The sequence below is a fragment of the Apis cerana genome, linkage group LG4 (genome assembly GCF_029169275.1).
Source record: "Apis cerana isolate GH-2021 linkage group LG4, AcerK_1.0, whole genome shotgun sequence".
In the NCBI taxonomy this organism is placed as follows: domain Eukaryota; kingdom Metazoa; phylum Arthropoda; class Insecta; order Hymenoptera; family Apidae; genus Apis; species Apis cerana.
The window spans coordinates 115,552-134,168 of record NC_083855.1 but is presented as its reverse complement, the minus strand read 5'-3'; the positions used below and the strand labels follow the sequence as shown (position 1 = coordinate 134,168).

The window sequence follows — 18,617 nt, the reverse complement described above, 5'->3', positions numbered from 1 at the left end:
ATTTATGACTGATTTCATTGAAATAAAAATCATGTAAATATAATTTTCAGCGAAAAATTTATTTATTAATTATAAAAATTATAAATATTATTAATAAAAATTTACACAATAAAATGCATTGATTTAATATATAATAATTAACTGTATAAGTCATTAATTGTAAATAACAAATTATAGATAAAAATATTATATGAATTTACATTATTAGAATTTTTTATCAAATAAATTAAAAAATGCATAACTTAATACATTATTCGTTGTAACATTATCGAAAATATTATTTACAAGAATTATAATTAATAATGTCATATTTACAAATGATCATACAATAAATAGTGATTGTTATTAAAGTTCGACATATAAAAATATGATAAACATTTATATTTGCATACTTTTGTATACTTACATTATTATAAATATATATATATATAAAAAGAAGAAAAAATAAAAAATATCATGGAATTGTTTTTATACAAATTATATTAAGCACAATAAAATTTTGTTTTATATAATAAATATAATGAATGATATTTTAAATAATTCTAAAGAGAATTTGTTTCATATTAAATTATCAAAATATTTAAAAACACTTATTTATCATAAACACTTATATATAAAACGTAAAAATATTAGCATTCGTTCACTGGTACATTCATAAATATTTTATAAAAATTCTATACAAAGAAGGAATGTTTCAATCTGATTTTGTTAAGGCAAAAGAGTATACTTCGTTTTCAATCACTTCAATGGCACAAGGCCGTGGAAACCAACCTCTGTTTCGTATTTGCTTTGAGTTTTCATCATTCTCTTTTTTTTCTCCAAATAACCAGTACCTATAAATCATCAATTAAATCCAAACCTTCATCAATTAAATAATTTCATAGTTAATAATTTTTTGCGTGAACGTACTTTCTCCATCGAGTTACGATTACAATATCTCCAACTTTAAGTTTAATACGAGGTTCATCAGTGCAAGGTGGATGACAAAGTACACCCCAACCATGTTTTAATGGCAAACGTGATCCAGATGCTTCTTCTATAACTCTATAAGTTTTAGCTCTCTTCCGTTTATCTTTCTTTTGAGCTAATTGTTCTCGCTGAAATAAAAATGCGAATGTTCGTTAAATTTTCATTAAATTTAAAATAGTAGAAAAAATAGATCAGTTTAGAAATCAATGAATAAAATTACCGTTAAAGTATATTGGTCACAACCTTCAATTACAGGCCAGTGAATTCCATCACCTATTGGTGTACAATCCCATGTGAAAACTTGTTGCAAATTAAAACGCCATCCTTTTGAATAAGGATAAATAAATTTATCTCTAGTTCCAAATCGTCGATAATGAGCTTTCTCTGATATCCAAGCTTCTATTTCTGTTGTGTTTTTGATTATAGATAATAGCTATGAAAAAAAAATATATTTAAAATATAATATATATATATATATTTATATTTATATTTATATTTATAATTATATATTTATATTTATTTATATTTATAATTATATATTTATATTATATTATATAATAATTATATATTTATTAATTAATTATAATTTTATATATATAATATAAAAAATATAAAAATCTTACTTGAAAATAAAGCAATGTTCCAACAGCAAGGATAACACCAATTGACAAACCAATACTGAAGATAACTAATATTAAAATAAATATAGAAGGTGGTGGAAATGATAATGGTTTTAATGATAATACTGTCATCACCCAAGAAACTAATGTAAAAGTAGAAACACAACATCCAGCAACTGCACTTGCTAAAAATGCTGTAAAATGACAGTGATTATAATGTCCTACACAATTATTGATCCATGGACAATGATGATCCATTTTCATAACACAACGAGCACCTGAAAATAAAAAATAAATTCAAAATACTATAAAATATCAAATTCATACAAAATCTTACATTTTCTGCAATGATGAGATCTTGGTGCTTTATATCCTTCACAAACAGAACAATATTGTAAATATTGAGTATCTGTTGCTTTTTCCTGTAAAAAAAAGCATCATTAAATTTTATGTTAACAAATTTTATTTTCATACTATTTATATTTTCATACTATTATATTTCATACTAATTATTGTTTTTAGAAATATATTATAATACCGGTATCCATTTTAATGGAAGAAATCCAGGTCCTTCATAAATAGCACTAATAAAATGAAAGAGAGTGGATCCACTAAGACAAAAAAAAAGAATAAAATTAACTGCTCCAAAAAAACTCTCTTGTGGCGGCCACCATTGTCTACTACAATGTATTGTCATTAAAGTAATTATTTTTATAATTCCTAAAACAATATTACAAAAAACAATGTTAATATAAATATTAATATAAATATGAATAAATTAATTTAAATAATGTATGAATTGATTTAAATAATGTATTTATATATTCAATAATTATATGTTACAAAATTCATTATGAGAAGTAATTAAAATTATAAAAATACATTCAAATTTCGCGGCATTTTATCATGATATGATAAAACAAAATGGAAGCACTCATCTGTCAAGTTTATTCGTATAACATTTCTACAATCAATTTCTTAGTCATATCTTAATATTAAAATATATTAGTATTTAGAACAGTATGTTATCACATATAATAATGCATAATAACAAAAAATGTTCTTTTGTTTGCCTTCTATTAAAATACAGATTTAAATTATTCTTATTCACCTACCAAGAGCAGTAAGTGGACCCCAATGACATATTTTCTTTAACGGATCAACACACATGCCGTCACCATAAAATTATCCTAAAATATCCTTTGAATCCTGAAAATCAGGTATTTGATACGTCTGCAAACGAACAATGCTTGCGATCGCTTATTAAATTTGTAAAAATGTATTCCTCTCGACAACACATCCCGGAATAATTTATATATGTTGGCACAGCATATCAATGGTGGCACCAATGTCGAAAATTTGTTAACGTTGATAATTTTTTATATATTATAATAATTCATAAATAAAAATATATCATATAAAATAATTAATAATTATCATATAAAATAATACATTTGTTAAAACTTAATAGAAAATTCATATGTATATGTATTTTTTTTAGTAAATCACTTCGATACACATTTTTTTGATAAATTGTTTGATATATGAAAACTCAGTTATAGATTTGATATATTAAGAATCAATATGTTTTTTTAATCGCAGTATATAATATAAATAAAAGATAAATAGTTATTTTTTAATTTCTTATTTAAAATAATAAATAGTGTAGTGTGATGAAAAATATTTAATGATTATTTAAATAATTAAAGTTTATTGCAATATTACCATTTAAACTTCTGTACTTGTACATTTTCGAGATTTAAAATTTAAATATTTGTTGTTTTATTTATTATTATTTTAAATAATTTCATAAAACTGGTGTCATAGAAATTTCATTGATTAAATTAAATTATTTGTGAACTTAACTAAAAATTAATTCATTTAGAAAAATTAAATAATTGATTTATTTAAATGATTATTAAATTTTAATTTTCATACGTATGTATAGTTTTTCTATTATAAATCACGTTAAAATTTTTTTTATTCCATGAAGGTATCTGATAACAAGCTTACCAATATAATCTAGAAAAATACTTAATTTACTATATAATAAATAAGTTACTTATTTATTTATATTTATAATAAATTTTATTTTATTTATACTTTCATATAATTTAAAATATATATTTTTATAGGTTATGCATATAAAATTGCATTATAAAAAACTTAAATCATAATCTTCTTAACTTTAAATAATTAGAAAATGTTATTAAATTAGTTTTAACTAATTTAGAATAGTTTTTCTGAAAAATAATCATTTTATTTGAATTAAATTAATAAGATAGTATAGAATATTAGTAAACTTGAGAGTTAGTAAAAAAATATATATAACGTTCGTAGTGTTTATTTATTTAATTTTATCGATCATAATGAATTTATTTCATTTATATAAAATATGAAAAAATTTAGTGTATGTAAATTTATTAAATAATAAATATAAAAATTTGAATATATAAAATATAATATTATACATGCATTTGCAATATCATTAAATATAAATAATACGGTCTTTTCAGCCAAATAATCAAATAGAACTTTGTAAACCACCTGTTCCTAAAGCACGTCCACCCCTAAGAAGTATTAATGTAAGTGAAGAAATTAATTCTTTTAAAAATTCTAAAAATTTATTAGTAAATATGTATAAAACTAAGCAACAAAATCAAGAATTTCGTAGTGCTTCTGATTTTCAATATACTGATGATGATGATGATGATGATGATGATGATAATGATGATAATGATGACAATGATGATAAGGTTGATGATGATATTGAAAAAAATAATTATACATTTTTAAATAACTCAAAAGATATTATACCAGAATGTTTCAATACTTCACATAATTCAACTGCAAATCAATCTTTTAATATTACTCCACAAAATTCTCCTTCTACAATATATAGACGAAATTATCATAAATCAAATGCATGTTCTAATATCAATAAAGATTCTTTTTCTCATAAAGAACAAAAACAACCTGTAGAAGGGTTTTTTTCAAATAATTTCAAATTGCTTTTGGGTATTATTTTATGTTTTCTACTTCTTTTTGTGCTCTTAAATATTCAAACAAAATCTCATAAGAATCCAGAAACAATTATTGAAACAAAAAAAGTAAATTTAACTGAGATAAATAATATATTAGATAAATCAATACAAATAATTCAAACGCGATTTCATAATCAAAAATCCAACATTTGGAATGATATATCAGCTGGAATATATGATGTAGTTTTATTTCCATTAAAACCTTCAATTATTATTTTGTTTGGAAATGAAACTAAAACTTTGAATTGCTTAGCTCAATCACTTGGACAATTGAGTGGCAAAATTTTAGGTAGTAATGATTATTTAATATTAACAGCAAAAGATTTTCCAAATGATGTTGGACAAACTATTCATAATTTGAAAATTCAAATCATACAAAAAAAGGCAGTAGTGAGTATATATAATTTCTTATTGTTTTTTTTTTTTTAAATATAAAATATATGTATAAAATATAAAAAAAATATATATATATATAGATAGAATTATATTTAAAAATAAATTTTATTAGAAAAAAATCTGTTTTAGATAGTACAAGATTTATTAAGCATAAATACTGAGGCATTAAAAGCTTTTCATAATTTTTGTGATAGAGAAAAACCTTTAGTTGAACATGCTATATACATAATAACAGTAATTGTTGATGGATATAAATCATCTCAAATGGAATTAGAATTTATTGAAAAGCAAATATTTAGAAGATTATCAAAATATATGGATAAAGATATTTTAGATCCATTAGTAACTAGACTTACAGATGGAATAATTGTACCAATACGTTCAGAATCAAATATAAATTTCAATTATGCAGATTGTTCTATTTAAATAAGTATTTAATATAATTTCCTAACAAGTATAATTAATTACTATATTGTAATAATAAACTAGTATAAAAATATTTATAACACATATATATAGTATAAAAATAACATATATAATTGTAGAATATTATAAATAATATAAATATTGTTTATGTATTAAAACTGAAGAAAATAAACATTTTTGTATATTAATATTCAACTTTATTTTATTACGTCAAATGACAGTACAGAAAATCAACATTTTGATAGATAAAGATTCCAATGGATTTGGTGGATTCTACAAATTTTCAAAAAATATAACAACAAGATCAATGCCTCTGGCATGATTTCAATTATGCTCTTGAATGACATGTTTATGCAGCTTTAAAATAAAGTACAATGAATAAATTCACTTCATACATGTCATACTGTAATTGTATCTTAATAGTGTAACATGTCGGTCCTCGTCCACGTATTGTTATTCTTGTCTTAAATTGCCAATTTACAATGCGTTTCTCCTATGTATTATAAATGGAATCGCATCAGTAGAAAAACCAATTTATTTCGTTTATTTCCTATTATACTAGAAAAAAATGTACTTTTGCAAATTCATAAACAAATTTTTTTAACAACTTTTCTTACAAAATCGAATATCACTGAAATAAATTACGATAATTATTTAGTATCAAAATTTAGTTGCTTATATAAATGATACATTTACATATATATTCGAGGAAGATCAAGTAAATTGAATGATATATTCATAAAAACAAATACTTGTATATAATTTCTTCAACAGTAACGTTTCAAAATATCTTGACTATTATTTATCTCAGAACAGCATGTGCAACACAAGATGGTAAATTTTCTTTTCAATATGCTTATATCTTATTTAATAAGCATTTTATAAATTGGCAACAAATACTCATAAGTATACACTTTGCTAAAATATCGTATTAGCAAAATGATCGCTTACGAATTTCTTATAATACAGTCCTCCTCTGTCGTAATAATTCAAGTCCGTAACTAAAAGTAGGTAATATATATTTATATATATATTTATATATTTTGCATAATATAGCATGGTACCGTCAAACCTAAATAATAAATACATTTTATACAGTCACAGACCTTTTATACAGAATGTCCAAAATTTAATACAATTACAAATACTGCTGATATTGATGATATACTATACTAAAAATTTACTTTCATTTGAAAAATATAAATATTTGTAAAATATTTATTTATTAAAATTGTTGTTGAAAATATAATCATTTATATTCACAATTTAAATATTTTTATATTTCGTATAAATGAAAAAAATATAATAAAATTTCATAATTTGAATAATTATAATATTCTAACATATTTTTGCCAATATTGAATAAAATGTTAAACATGCATTTATATGTATTTTAAAATGATTGTTTTAAAGATCACATTAATATAACATAAATTCTTTTTTAGGGCATTCTGTATAAAATAGCCTTAAAATTACAAGATACGTATTTACAGTAAAAAAGTTTAATTGGTCATGTTCCTACCTAATGTAGTAAGGATGTGAGTAACGCGTTGCATAAGTTGTCAGTGTTGGCTACGTAGTCGCGTACTTCAGTCATTTATGTCTTGCCAGTTGTGCAAGTTTTCGTAATTCTGAGTCAGTCATACGTCGTTTGAGGTATAAGTCTACCTCAATAGTAAATTGTCCTGATCATTGTTTCCGTAGTTATTTGTTTCTACTTAAGCACTAAAGTGTTTACTTTGTTAATTTCAATAAACTAAATGTTTCATACTAATATGATTTATGTTATGCGTTCAAATATGAATACGAAACTATCCAAATTGTTTCAAAGCTTAAGAAGTAAAAGCATTGTCACAATTTGATATAGATTCATAATAAACAATTGCATTTTTGTAATAAACTTAGAATGATGCATATGGTGTAGCTAAAATAATAAGAGAAAACCACTTAAAATAACTGCGTATAAACATTTTACTCATCTTTATCGTCGAGCAAAAAACTGATCACTTCAAGATTTTTTTTGCTGATATTCTGATCAATACAAACGAATTCAAAGTATATGTATAAATATACCACTGTTTTGCATCTGACTGATATTTTTCTTTCATTTTGGATAAGTTCCTTTTACGAAAAATAGATGTAAACACAAGGAACAAAACAAGATTGAACCAGATAATACATTTGGAGATTCGATTAAAACTAATCGATTAAAATTCAAAGCCCTGGACAGGTAATTGAGATGAATCAGGTGCTCTGAATTGGAACTGTTGTCCTTGTGCATCAATAGTAGGTACCACTCGAGTATCTTCTTCTTCAGAACCAAAATATCGTTCAATTATATCGAAGGCCTTCTGATATATTTCTACATTTTGATGAGATTGCAAAAATTCTATTTTGTTTAGGCCTGAAACATTGCAATATAATTTATAATAATATTTTTCGCAGTTATTTCTTTTAATTTCAGACTTACCGAAACATTCTTCGATTAATACTGCATAATGATTAATACCATTATGCGAGGCAGCATCTTGTTCTCCCACGCGCAAGATATTTTCTAAACCGCTTAATGCAACTTGAACAATCTTAGGATCCATTACTGTTAACAAATTGCACAATGGTGGAATACATCCTTCAACAACAATATAACGTATTTGTTCCGGTGCACCACCGCTTGTAGCATTAGTAATCGCCCATGCCGCTTCTTTTCGGATCTTAAATTCTGCTTTTGCTAAAATATCAATTAGGACGGGAAATATACCGGCATCAATGACAGCCTGTTAAAATAAAATCCATCTGTTTTTTAATAAGAAAAACTTTAATTGCTAAAATTTATGCTTTTCAAAAGTATATACGAACTTGAATTTGCTGAGGATTTCCTGCCGTAATATTAGAAATTGTCCAACAAGCTTCTTTACGAATACTTTCTTGAGACGAATTCAATAGATGGTACAAACAATGTAACGCAGAACAATTAAGAACAATTTGTGTTTGTACATCGTCACCTGTAACTATATTGCCCACTGCTCGAAGCGCAGCACTGACAACATTTTCTTGCTGATGCCTAATAAATTTTAAAAAATATGATATATTATTTTTTTGTTATAAATATTTTAATAAAATGGTATAATTCAATTCATATCATAGAATTACTTACATAAGTAATTCTACCAAACGTCTGCATACACCTGCATCAATAACTGCCTGAATTTTTTCATTCGGACCATCACTTAAATAGGAAAGAGCCCAACAAGCATCGGCAAGAACGTCACTATCAGTATGATTGAGAAAATGAGCTAAAACTGGTAAACATGGTGCAACTTTTGTGAATTCTGGTGGTGGAGTCTTGCCTCGACAAAGATTGGATAATGCCCATACCGCATTACGTGTCATTGATAAACGTGTTGCTTTAGAAAGTAATCTAAAAAAAAAAAAAAAGAAAAAAAAGAAAAAAAATAAAGAAAATATTTATTTTCTATTATTTAAATAAAAATCAAAAAACTTAAAATTTGAAACCCACTGCAACAGAGGAGTGAGGATTCCTCTGTCTAATACATGATCTCTACATTCAGGACTATCTCCTGCAATATTGCCCAATGCCCAAACTGCCTGTTCTTGAACATCTTCATATTCAGAACCAAGTAATGATATGAAAATAGGTACAGCTCCTGCATCTACTACTACACGCGTTTGTTGAGACGTTCCACTCGCTATATTCGTTAAAGCCCAAGCAGCTTCAAACTGAGGTCATTTTAAGCATTTATTATTATACAAAAATATAATATATTATTTTATATTTAATACGTGTATTTATAATTAAATTAAATTATAATTAAATAGATATATATTAAATTATTCATTATATATATTAAAAATATATATAATATATTCATACGAAAATATATTATATATTTCAAAAATAATTTTTCACTAACCTGCAATGTACAATTTGCATTATTCTCTAGAAATTCAACAAATTTAGGTACAATTCCAGTTTTTACAACTTCATCTATTGGAGGATTTGGTTCTCTAGACAACATTTTTCTAAATTTTTGCGTAGCTGCCAATTGAGCTTCTGGATTAGGACTATACAATTCTTGCACCATTTCAAGTACAATAATGGAGGTTTTCTGTAAAATAAACAAAATACATTTAAATAATAATTTTAAATAAAAATATTTTTTATATTGAAAAATTTAAATTTACTGATTGTGGTGCAGGATAAGCAGATTCATTTCCTGTAACATTATCATCATCAGCAACCATATTAGGAACATTACGTCTTTTTGATAATTGTTGTTCTCTTTTCTGTTTTCTTAATTGGACACCTTCCTCTTCTCTACGTCTTCTCAGTTCTTGTGAGTCCAGACCCACATTTTTATAACGATATTTATGTGTAGTTGCGGCTGACATCTAAAATTTATTCAAAAACAAAATAATATATTAATAATATCATTAAATACATTAATAAAAGAAAATATATTAAGAAATTGTAAATATTTATATATAAATATTTAATAGAAATATCTCAAAAATTTATTAAACTTTCTTTAAAATAAAATGATGTATGTACCTAAAAAAAATTCACATTTATTATATAACATTTCCAATTTCCCTAAATAATCAAAACCAAAGGAAATAATATAAAACTTATTAATTAACAAGACAATTATAATCATATTGAGCACAATTAATATATCATATTATGATTTTATCATTAAATTTTTTTATGAATAATTATTTAAAAACAATATATATTTTATTTATAAAATAATTATTGTAATAAATGATTAATACATTTAGATACTAAATGCACATATAAATATCTATGTGTATATATATATGTATATATATATATATATATATAAATGTGTATATGTACAAACATATACATATGTGCATATATGTGTGTGTATATATATATATATATATTTTTTTATTGGAATATATAAATTTATTGGAATATAGTAATTTACTTTTATAAATATATTTGACCTATTCAAATTAATATTTACAATATTTTACTATAAAAAAAATCGTTACTATATAACATACAGTACTATTTAAATATGTATATATAGTATAATGAAACTACATGTTATACAAAAATAACATTTATAATATTAATATGATTAAACAATTTGATCAAAATATATCTATTTACGAACAAGATAAAATTGAACAAAAATGCATAAAAATTATTTTGTATATAATCAAGTCGTCAATGGGGACTAGGAATACCTTGAAGCTATTTGACAATGGACTATTGAGGGTTAGGTATTAAAATTCAGCAACGATATTGGGGATGGGGTGTAGTCTCGAAGATATTAGTTTGGAAGTAAAATACGATAAAAATCGCAAGATCAAATGATGTCCGTATTTGTTTACGAGATATTCTATACTCTATAATAGATTATGCTAGATTAGACATTTTGGCACCAATGGGAACAGAAAGATTGACGTTCGCCTGGAATCATCTCGATCTCTTGCGTACGTCGCAATATAGTATAATTTTCCTAGAAGATCCTACGGCATGAGATAATCAAACTCTTATTACTTACGGCTGCGAAAGAAATTCAGAAGCCAACCGTTAAATATAAGATCTCATAAAGAATATCGAATAAAGCACCGCCACACTTTTCACCTCCTCAAACTATGACCGATCAGAAAACCTTGATCTGAACTCCAACGCGCAAGGAATCACGGGTCGCACTTGCGAAATGCTGATAGGTCCGTTAGAACAGTCATATTTATTAATTCTTTTCTAATTTCACGGGATTAATTTTGGCTTGTTTAAAAATATCTTTGAATTGTTTCAAATACAAATTTCTAAAATTTTATAAATATAGCGTTTTAAGAATAAAATTTGTGAAAATATAAAAATTAAACAAAATCAAGGATAAAATTTGCAAAAATTTCTCACTGGTAGTTTCCAAGTGCGTTCAAGAAATATTCGTTTACCGTTGATCATGTATCTGATTGGTGGAAATGTGATTTTGCTAGTAAGACTATATAAATGAAATAATATGGATGCTTTTCGGAATGCACAGACGTGAATCGACTACATGAAACAATGCAATAACCGGAAATAAAATTCTTTCATTTATACATAATTTAAAAAAATATTTAAAAATCTTTGGCGGGAACATTAAAAAGAATAAAGAAAATGATAGAATATTTTATAATATAATGATATAAAATTGTATTATGTTACACTTTAATTGTAATACAACGTAACAATGCTAATACCGTGATCATACGATAATATGATATAAGAATTGTATATTATACATATAAGAATCATATAGAATCAATATTATTATAAAAATTATAAAAATTTGATTTAACATAATTAAACTTTGACATGTATATCGCAATTTAATATCATTTTTATTTTATATATTTTATAAATATATATTGACACTTTAGTTAAAAATATTAATTAAAAGTCAATCTCAATATAATAATTATAAATTATTAATTTTTAATTATTAATAATATAATTAATAATTTTATTAAATTATTAATTAATTTTATCTTGAAAAAAAATATTTATTTTTATTTTAAAGAAGAATTAAAACATAAATTAGAGATAGTTCTTATGATTTTACAATTTATACGTATATATTATCTTTACGATTGTCTTTTCTCATTTTCTCTTTATGATCTGTTAATCTAACTATCTCTGTTTCAAGTAAAGAAACGGAAGCAAATGATGACTAGTAGGTGTGGCTATTATTGGTTATCCCTGTATATAAGACTCCACCTACCTGTACGCCTATTTCTACTTTAAACTCCGATATCCATAAATGAACAAGTATTTATTTACAAGTTCTGATATTATTAGAACAGAATAAAAAAATTGAATGAATTAATTACTTAACTTAAAAAATATATATACTAATATAAAAAATATTTTATAATAAATATATTTTATAAAATGTAGAATATTTTGTAAGAGACATCTCTTATGTAAAAGATAGTAAAGAAAAAATAATAAAAATAATTTAAAAATAATCGTAATTTTTATTTAATTAATTTCTATATTATTATTTAATTATTTTCAATTTTTATTTTTTATTTTCAATATAATCATATTTAATAATATAATTCACCGATTCTTAAAAAAAAAAAATATTATGTACAAAAATATTTTAAAAACAAAATACATAGTTAATAGATAAAGAAAAAAGATTCATAAAAATATAATTACTATGTTACAAAATAAGTCATGAATTTTTGAGAAATTGTTATTACGTATCGAACACATAGAATAATATTATTTTAAAAAGAAATAATTTGTTTTTTATTTTTCAAAAGAAAAAACGATTCTTAACAAATTCTTGGAAATTCTTAACAATAATTATTACCATAAATAATTATTATAAACGAAAAAAATCACCATTTTATCAAATTCATCCTATCAAAAGTATTCATGAATTTCAAATTTTTTAAATGGAAAAATCTCAACAAACAAATCGTCTATTTCTCAATCTCGAAATACTTGCGACGACTTATCACGAATCGAATCGCTAGAATGAGTGGTTAGTGAACTCTACGAAAAGTATTTAGCCAGAAGAAGGGATGAGAAAAAGGGGTGGTATCGGTGGTGGAAGGTAAAGCTCGAAGGACGAGCGGAGGGTTGAGAAGCTATCGGGCGTGAATAATGCGCGGCGCCGTCCGTTCCTTGGTTCGATTCCGGTTCGGCTGGATGGATTGATAAAGATTAAAGGTAAAGGGAGGTGGCAGGGTTCAGGGGTGTTTTCGAGTTAGGCGACAGAAGTCAGCCAGCGAAACGAATCAGCCGCACGTATGGAGGGGGATGATGTCACATAGGGGTTCCCCCTAGCTTAAATACATACAGATGCAAGCCAGACTGATGCATCGTAGCTCCGGACACAATGACGTAGGTAGTTGAGAATTTTCACTAAATTTTTCCCCTTCGCGTGATATCGACCTAGATATTTTTTTCCTTTTTTTAGAAATTGAAAAATATTCTTGCGATTTATCTCATAAAAAATTAAAAGTATTAAAGATATTTGTGTTTGATGGAATTATTATTATTATTTTTTTTTCGATATAGAAAGAATATTATAATTTATATTATAAAGAATATAGATGTAAAATATATTTCATAATTGTCTTCCTTTTTGGAAAATTTTATACAATAGGCTATTTTGCTTTTTTGTTTTTTTTTAGGTCTATCCATAAATAATTTGTTTTTTTAACAAATGGAAGTAAATAATTTGGCAACCTCTAATAATAATAATAATAATAATAATAGCGTCTAGTCTTTAATTATTTGTGATATTTCTGCCAAGTTTCTATTCCTTTTTTATAAAAATTCTATTATTTTAAACTCCATTTTCAGAAAAACACATTCCTCGTTGGAATGATTAAACAATAATTATAATGTTGTTCATCTATTTTATCAATCACGATTAGATTAATTTTTATCTCCTTAACTTTTTCATGTTTTATCTTTTACCTTTGTCCTAATCTTCTCCGTCTATATGTCCACGTATTTAACAAGAAAAAAAAAAGGAAGAATTGATTATCCCTTCGAATCATAAAAAAAAAAAATTAATTTTAGAATTCCTAGAAAGAAAAGCAAAAAATTCTTTCACTCATACATTCTACGATATCTATTTATATAAATATAAAAAAATATGTACGAAGAAAATCTTTTATTGATCACGAGAATCGCATTAGATGACGGGACCACTAAAAATTGGTAGAGAGCGCCCGCATATCTAGTCTGATCGGTACCGGTAGCAACGAATTAATTCGATTGAACGTGAAGAGCGGCGTGTGTGAACCGAGTGAACAAACTAGCGAAGAGCTTTCTTAACAATCGCGTCATGATCACGCGGGGACCATCATTTTGGTGGTCACGAGTTGTTTTTTTATCTCTCGATGAAACAAAGCAATATCGGAGGAAATCGTGAAGAGACGAATCAACACAACTTTATACAGACCTTCGAGAAAATGGAACTCATAAAAAATCTTTTCCTCTTTTATTTTCTTTTCTCTTTACGTACACTAGTTTCGCAGATGATATCGAGGAATCTTTTTTTGAGAGAATGTATTTTATAATAGAGAGTAATTTTTTTAAATAAGACAATGATATAATAAGATGATTTAATAAGAGTGTCATGTCTTAAACTTTATTGGTAAAATTTTTTTTTTTTGCACTCTTTGTTTGACTCGAAAGATTCAAATTTATTTAAGAATTAGACGAATATTGATCCGTTAGAAATGAAGAAGAATTGCGAATTCAGGATATTTTTATTTTCATATTATATTTGTTCATGATATCCATAAATGGATTATTAATTTATCATTATTTATGGATAATGGTAATATTTATAAATACATTATCTATATTTTTAAATTTAATATTGCTTATATAATATTGCTTATATAAATATATATAAATTTATAAATTTATACTTTTTCCCATAAATAGATTTTTCAATAATTATTAGTATAAGTATAAGTATTATTCATTATCTTACCTCACAGTTTCAATTTAAAATCACTCATTCATTCTTCTCTCATTCCTAATTATTTTTATTTAAATAAAAATGGATAAATACAAAGTAATGATTTTTAACTCCGATTTTCATTTCTTTTTCGATTATTATCATAACGATTTACATTTTTATTAATTTTCTTCCAATTTCTCTTTTTATAAAAATCAAGCTATTAAATAAGAACAATGATAAATAATAAAAAATCTATAAATCGAAATTGAAATCGTTAAAATTCCAAGAAACATGTCTACGATTTTCAATATTTATTTCTACTTCTGTATTGCACATTTTAGATATGGATAAAAGATTCAAATTATCCTTACGTCCTGACAAATACATTCTGACGTTTCTAGCAAAATTTTGACATTCGAGGAAAAATATTTCAGAGTTATTCTACGCCAATGGGTACAGAACGGATGACTCACGCGATCTCTCTCGCAGCCTCCTTTGGTCCCGTATGGTAGTCGTGTACAATGGAGAATAGTAAACGCAGTAAAGGTAACTCGCAGAGAAGAGGGCCAGTTTCCCCCTACGAGCGAGTACCCGCGGGTCACGTGCCACGATTTTCACCCCCGTACAACCGATTGCCAGTCCAAGCAGATCGAGATCGCTCGTTCGAGACAATTTCGCACATGGAATCTTCTTGAATAAAGCTATAACTGTTTTAAATGTAATACTTTTAAATATACTCGGACATTTATAATTCAAAAATCTTTATATTATATAAGAGTGAAATTTTATTAATTATTTTCCGCTTCGCTATGGGAGTCTGTAAAAGTCAAGATATAAACATTTTAATTTCAGTTGTTTGCTATTTTATCTTTCTAAATTTTTATCAATGTTTTTATAATTCGAGATAATTATAACGTCGCACTTTGCAAATAATAATCGATGTTTGGAAACGAAAGATAATACTCATGATTTTTTTTTCCTTAAATTCTTAAAATTAGAAATAATTCTTATATTTTTGCATAAATCGAGTTTTTATTATTGAATTTCTTTTACTCGAAAATAAGAATTTGATTTATATTTGTTGTCCCGTAAATTTATTTTTCTATTTGATCAAATATCAATTATATTATTCAATTATGATTGAATTATTCATTTTCTCGTATTTTTAGAATGAAAGAACTAATAATTTACTAGGTATTAAATTTAATATAAAGAAAGTATATTAATAAATTTGTATAAAAAATTAACCTATAATCTATAATAGTAGGTAATCTATAATAATAGATTTAATCTATAATAGTACAATAATGAAGGTACAGTATACTCATGCAGAATTGTCAAATTGGTAGATTAAAAAGAAGGTATATTAATAAATTTGTATAAAAAATTAACCTATAATCTATAATAGTAGGTAATCTATAATAATAGATTTAATCTATAATAGTACAATAATGAAGGTACAGTATACTCATGCAGAATTGTCAAATTGGTAGATTAAAAAGAAAAATTATTTTATATAAATGATGTCATGATATAAACGGAAAGATAATTTTAATATCGATGCACAAATTACTTTCGCATAGCACATGCTATATTTGTATGTGTTACAACGAGTTCTGTTAATTGAGAATGTGTTACGATTCTTCTCGTTCTGGTACGCGTTTCATTGTAATTTACACGCGTTTTGAATTGCCACTGAAATGAAGTTATTATCCTTTCTTGTTCTTACAAATATAATACTGCTTATCACGAAACATCAACGAAGAATTATTATTTTAAAACTCTTGTAATGTATCCATTTATTTCGTTTCAGAACTGTAACGAGTCACATCATTATTAATCATATTTTATTGATAATTAAAATTTTGTTTAAGTTTAATCAAATTTAAAATAAATCGCAAAAATATATTAAATGGTGTTTCGCAAACTTTTTGAATTTTGAATTACATTAAATCTGTAAACACATTTATTTACGTGAAATATATTTATAATAACACGTAAATAACACGTTCGTTAATTTATTATTCATTTAAAAACATATATTTATTATATATGATATTAACCTATAACTTTAAATATAATAATGATTTTTAATTATCGCATTGATCAATTTTTCCACATTATTTTCAACACTTTCCAACATTATTCATAAATATTGATAAATATCAAATATTTTGGTATTTTATATATATAATAATTATATTAATTATCGATATATTTTCACAATGCACTTGAGACATTTTCACGACGCATTGACTCGAAAAAATACTATTATATTAATGTTATTATTATGCATAGAATTTTCAATTTTAACAATCAATTATTTTCCACATCATTATTTTCAACACTTTCCAACATTATTCATAAATATTAATAAATATCAAATATTTTGGTATTTTATACATATTTATACATAATTATATCAATTATCGATATATTTTCACAATGCACTTGAGATATTTTCACGACACATTGACTCGAAAAAATACTATCGTATCAATGTTATTATTATACATAGAATTTTTCCACATATCAAGCAAAAGAATTTTCAATTTCGACAATCATTCGTATAGAATCTAACCTAAAATAATCTATCTCGCGCAGCTAACATCTCGTGAATTTTTGCAATGGAAAAGGGTGGAAGAGCATGCATTCACGTCAGCAATTAGCTGTTGTAGCATCTCCGGACGAGGAGGATCTTCAATTAAACAATTACAGTTAAATCGAGCGGAATTTCCAACGTTGAGCCCGCATGCTCGTTAAAGAACGATACGTGTACTGCTCTACCTATGCTGCGTGAAGGTGGCTCCGAGAGTGTGTGCGAGCTTTGATCAGGTACCACGTGGACCCACATATTTCGATCTAAGGGAATTGTGAGTCACGACAATGAGACGGAATTTAGACCCGTGATAAAGTCGATTCCATTGGAGCCTCTGTCATCGGTTAATTCTCCATAGGCCGTTCCGCCGCTTTTAATGTGAATTGACGCGTTCAATCAAGGGATCATTCGTAATACCTTGAACGAACTTTCTTCCAGCAGGAACGAAAGATACAGTTTTCTTTGCGATAAATAAGTCCGTTTAGAATCGTGGATAATCGTTTCGTGGAAACGATATCGAGACGTTGTCGAATCCATTTTACGTGAAACAATAATTCCTAAGAGTTTTGGAAGTTAAGCGAAGGATTAGGTTTTATGAGGGGATAAGAGAAGACATAAGAGATGATAAACTCGTGAATTTCAATTTCCGTGTTTTCCGAACTTTCGAGTTTCGTTCTCGAAATTTCAAACTTGGAAATTTGAAATTTTCAATTATAGTTTCTCAGTTTCAGATATTTCTTTAAATTTAACTTTTAAAATTATTTTAAGTATTATATTGTATTTATTTTAAAGTAAATTAATTATTTTCATTTATTTGTTATCATTATGATGTAATTTATTTTTTAAATTTGTTAAATGCAATAATTTTTAAAATAACTTCTAACACGCGGAAAAGGATATCTTTCTTTTCATTCGCGTTATTATGATATTAGTTTCATTTTATAAATAAAAATATATATATATCATTTATAAATATAAACGAATATCGTAAAATTTGAACCACTATAATTTATTATTTCGCATATATATATTCAATTTTACTATCATTATATTGCATATTTTAATAATTCATCTTTAT

The 18,617-nt window shown here is 25.0% G+C and overlaps 3 protein-coding genes across 4 annotated transcripts; 1 reads left to right on the top strand and 2 right to left on the bottom strand.

Moving 5' to 3' along the window:
* Positions 1-462: 462 nt before the first annotated feature.
* On the bottom strand, positions 463-3,283 carry LOC107995228 (palmitoyltransferase ZDHHC6). Its single transcript, XM_017052608.3, has 7 exons — positions 2,705-3,283; positions 2,128-2,309; positions 1,927-2,011; positions 1,593-1,867; positions 1,190-1,402; positions 910-1,097; positions 463-833 (listed from the first exon to the last, which is right to left on the bottom strand). Exons 1-7 carry the CDS (start codon positions 2,757-2,759, stop codon positions 695-697), a joined length of 1,137 nt encoding a protein of 378 aa, XP_016908097.1. The 5' UTR covers positions 2,760-3,283; the 3' UTR covers positions 463-694.
* A 229-nt stretch (positions 3,284-3,512) lies between these two features.
* On the top strand, positions 3,513-5,645 carry LOC107995227 (uncharacterized). Of its 2 annotated transcripts, none has more exons than XM_017052604.3 (3): positions 3,513-3,582; positions 4,106-5,023; positions 5,159-5,645. In XM_017052604.3, exons 1-3 carry the CDS (start codon positions 3,577-3,579, stop codon positions 5,453-5,455), a joined length of 1,221 nt encoding a protein of 406 aa, XP_016908093.2. In that variant the 5' UTR covers positions 3,513-3,576; the 3' UTR covers positions 5,456-5,645. The 2 variants fall into 2 exon arrangements, with proteins under 2 accessions (XP_016908093.2, XP_016908092.2); XM_017052603.3 differs by lacking the exon at positions 3,513-3,582 and adding an exon at positions 3,860-3,999.
* A 1,763-nt stretch (positions 5,646-7,408) lies between these two features.
* LOC107995229 (importin subunit alpha-7) lies at positions 7,409-11,201 on the bottom strand. Its single transcript, XM_062073454.1, has 8 exons — positions 11,014-11,201; positions 9,659-9,865; positions 9,388-9,582; positions 8,973-9,193; positions 8,610-8,873; positions 8,312-8,516; positions 7,926-8,229; positions 7,409-7,859 (listed from the first exon to the last, which is right to left on the bottom strand). The coding sequence occupies exons 2-8, from the start codon at positions 9,863-9,865 to the stop codon at positions 7,663-7,665; spliced, it is 1,593 nt and encodes a 530-aa protein (XP_061929438.1). The 5' UTR covers positions 11,014-11,201; the 3' UTR covers positions 7,409-7,662.
* Positions 11,202-18,617: the final 7,416 nt, after the last annotated feature.

What these genes read in the sequence shown, in the direction of transcription:
- LOC107995228 (XM_017052608.3), bottom strand. Translation starts at nt 2,759, where the DNA reads ATGTGTGTTGATCCGTTAAAGAAAATATGTCATTGGGGTCCACTTACT. An exon ending in TTCCATTAAAATGGATACCG is followed by an intron (nt 2,012 to 2,127) that starts GTATTATAATAT and finishes TTTTTTTTACAG; the next exon opens with GAAAAAGCAACAGATACTCA. An exon ending in ATCTCATCATTGCAGAAAAT is followed by an intron (nt 1,868 to 1,926) that starts GTAAGATTTTGT and finishes TTTTATTTTCAG; the next exon opens with GTGCTCGTTGTGTTATGAAA.
- LOC107995227 (XM_017052603.3), top strand. An exon ending in TCATACAAAAAAAGGCAGTA is followed by an intron (nt 5,024 to 5,158) that starts GTGAGTATATAT and finishes AATCTGTTTTAG; the next exon opens with ATAGTACAAGATTTATTAAG.
- LOC107995229 (XM_062073454.1), bottom strand. Translation starts at nt 9,865, where the DNA reads ATGTCAGCCGCAACTACACATAAATATCGTTATAAAAATGTGGGTCTG. An exon ending in ATGCAAATTGTACATTGCAG is followed by an intron (nt 9,194 to 9,387) that starts GTTAGTGAAAAA and finishes AAATGACCTCAG; the next exon opens with TTTGAAGCTGCTTGGGCTTT. An exon ending in ATCCTCACTCCTCTGTTGCA is followed by an intron (nt 8,874 to 8,972) that starts GTGGGTTTCAAA and finishes TTTTTTTTTTAG; the next exon opens with ATTACTTTCTAAAGCAACAC.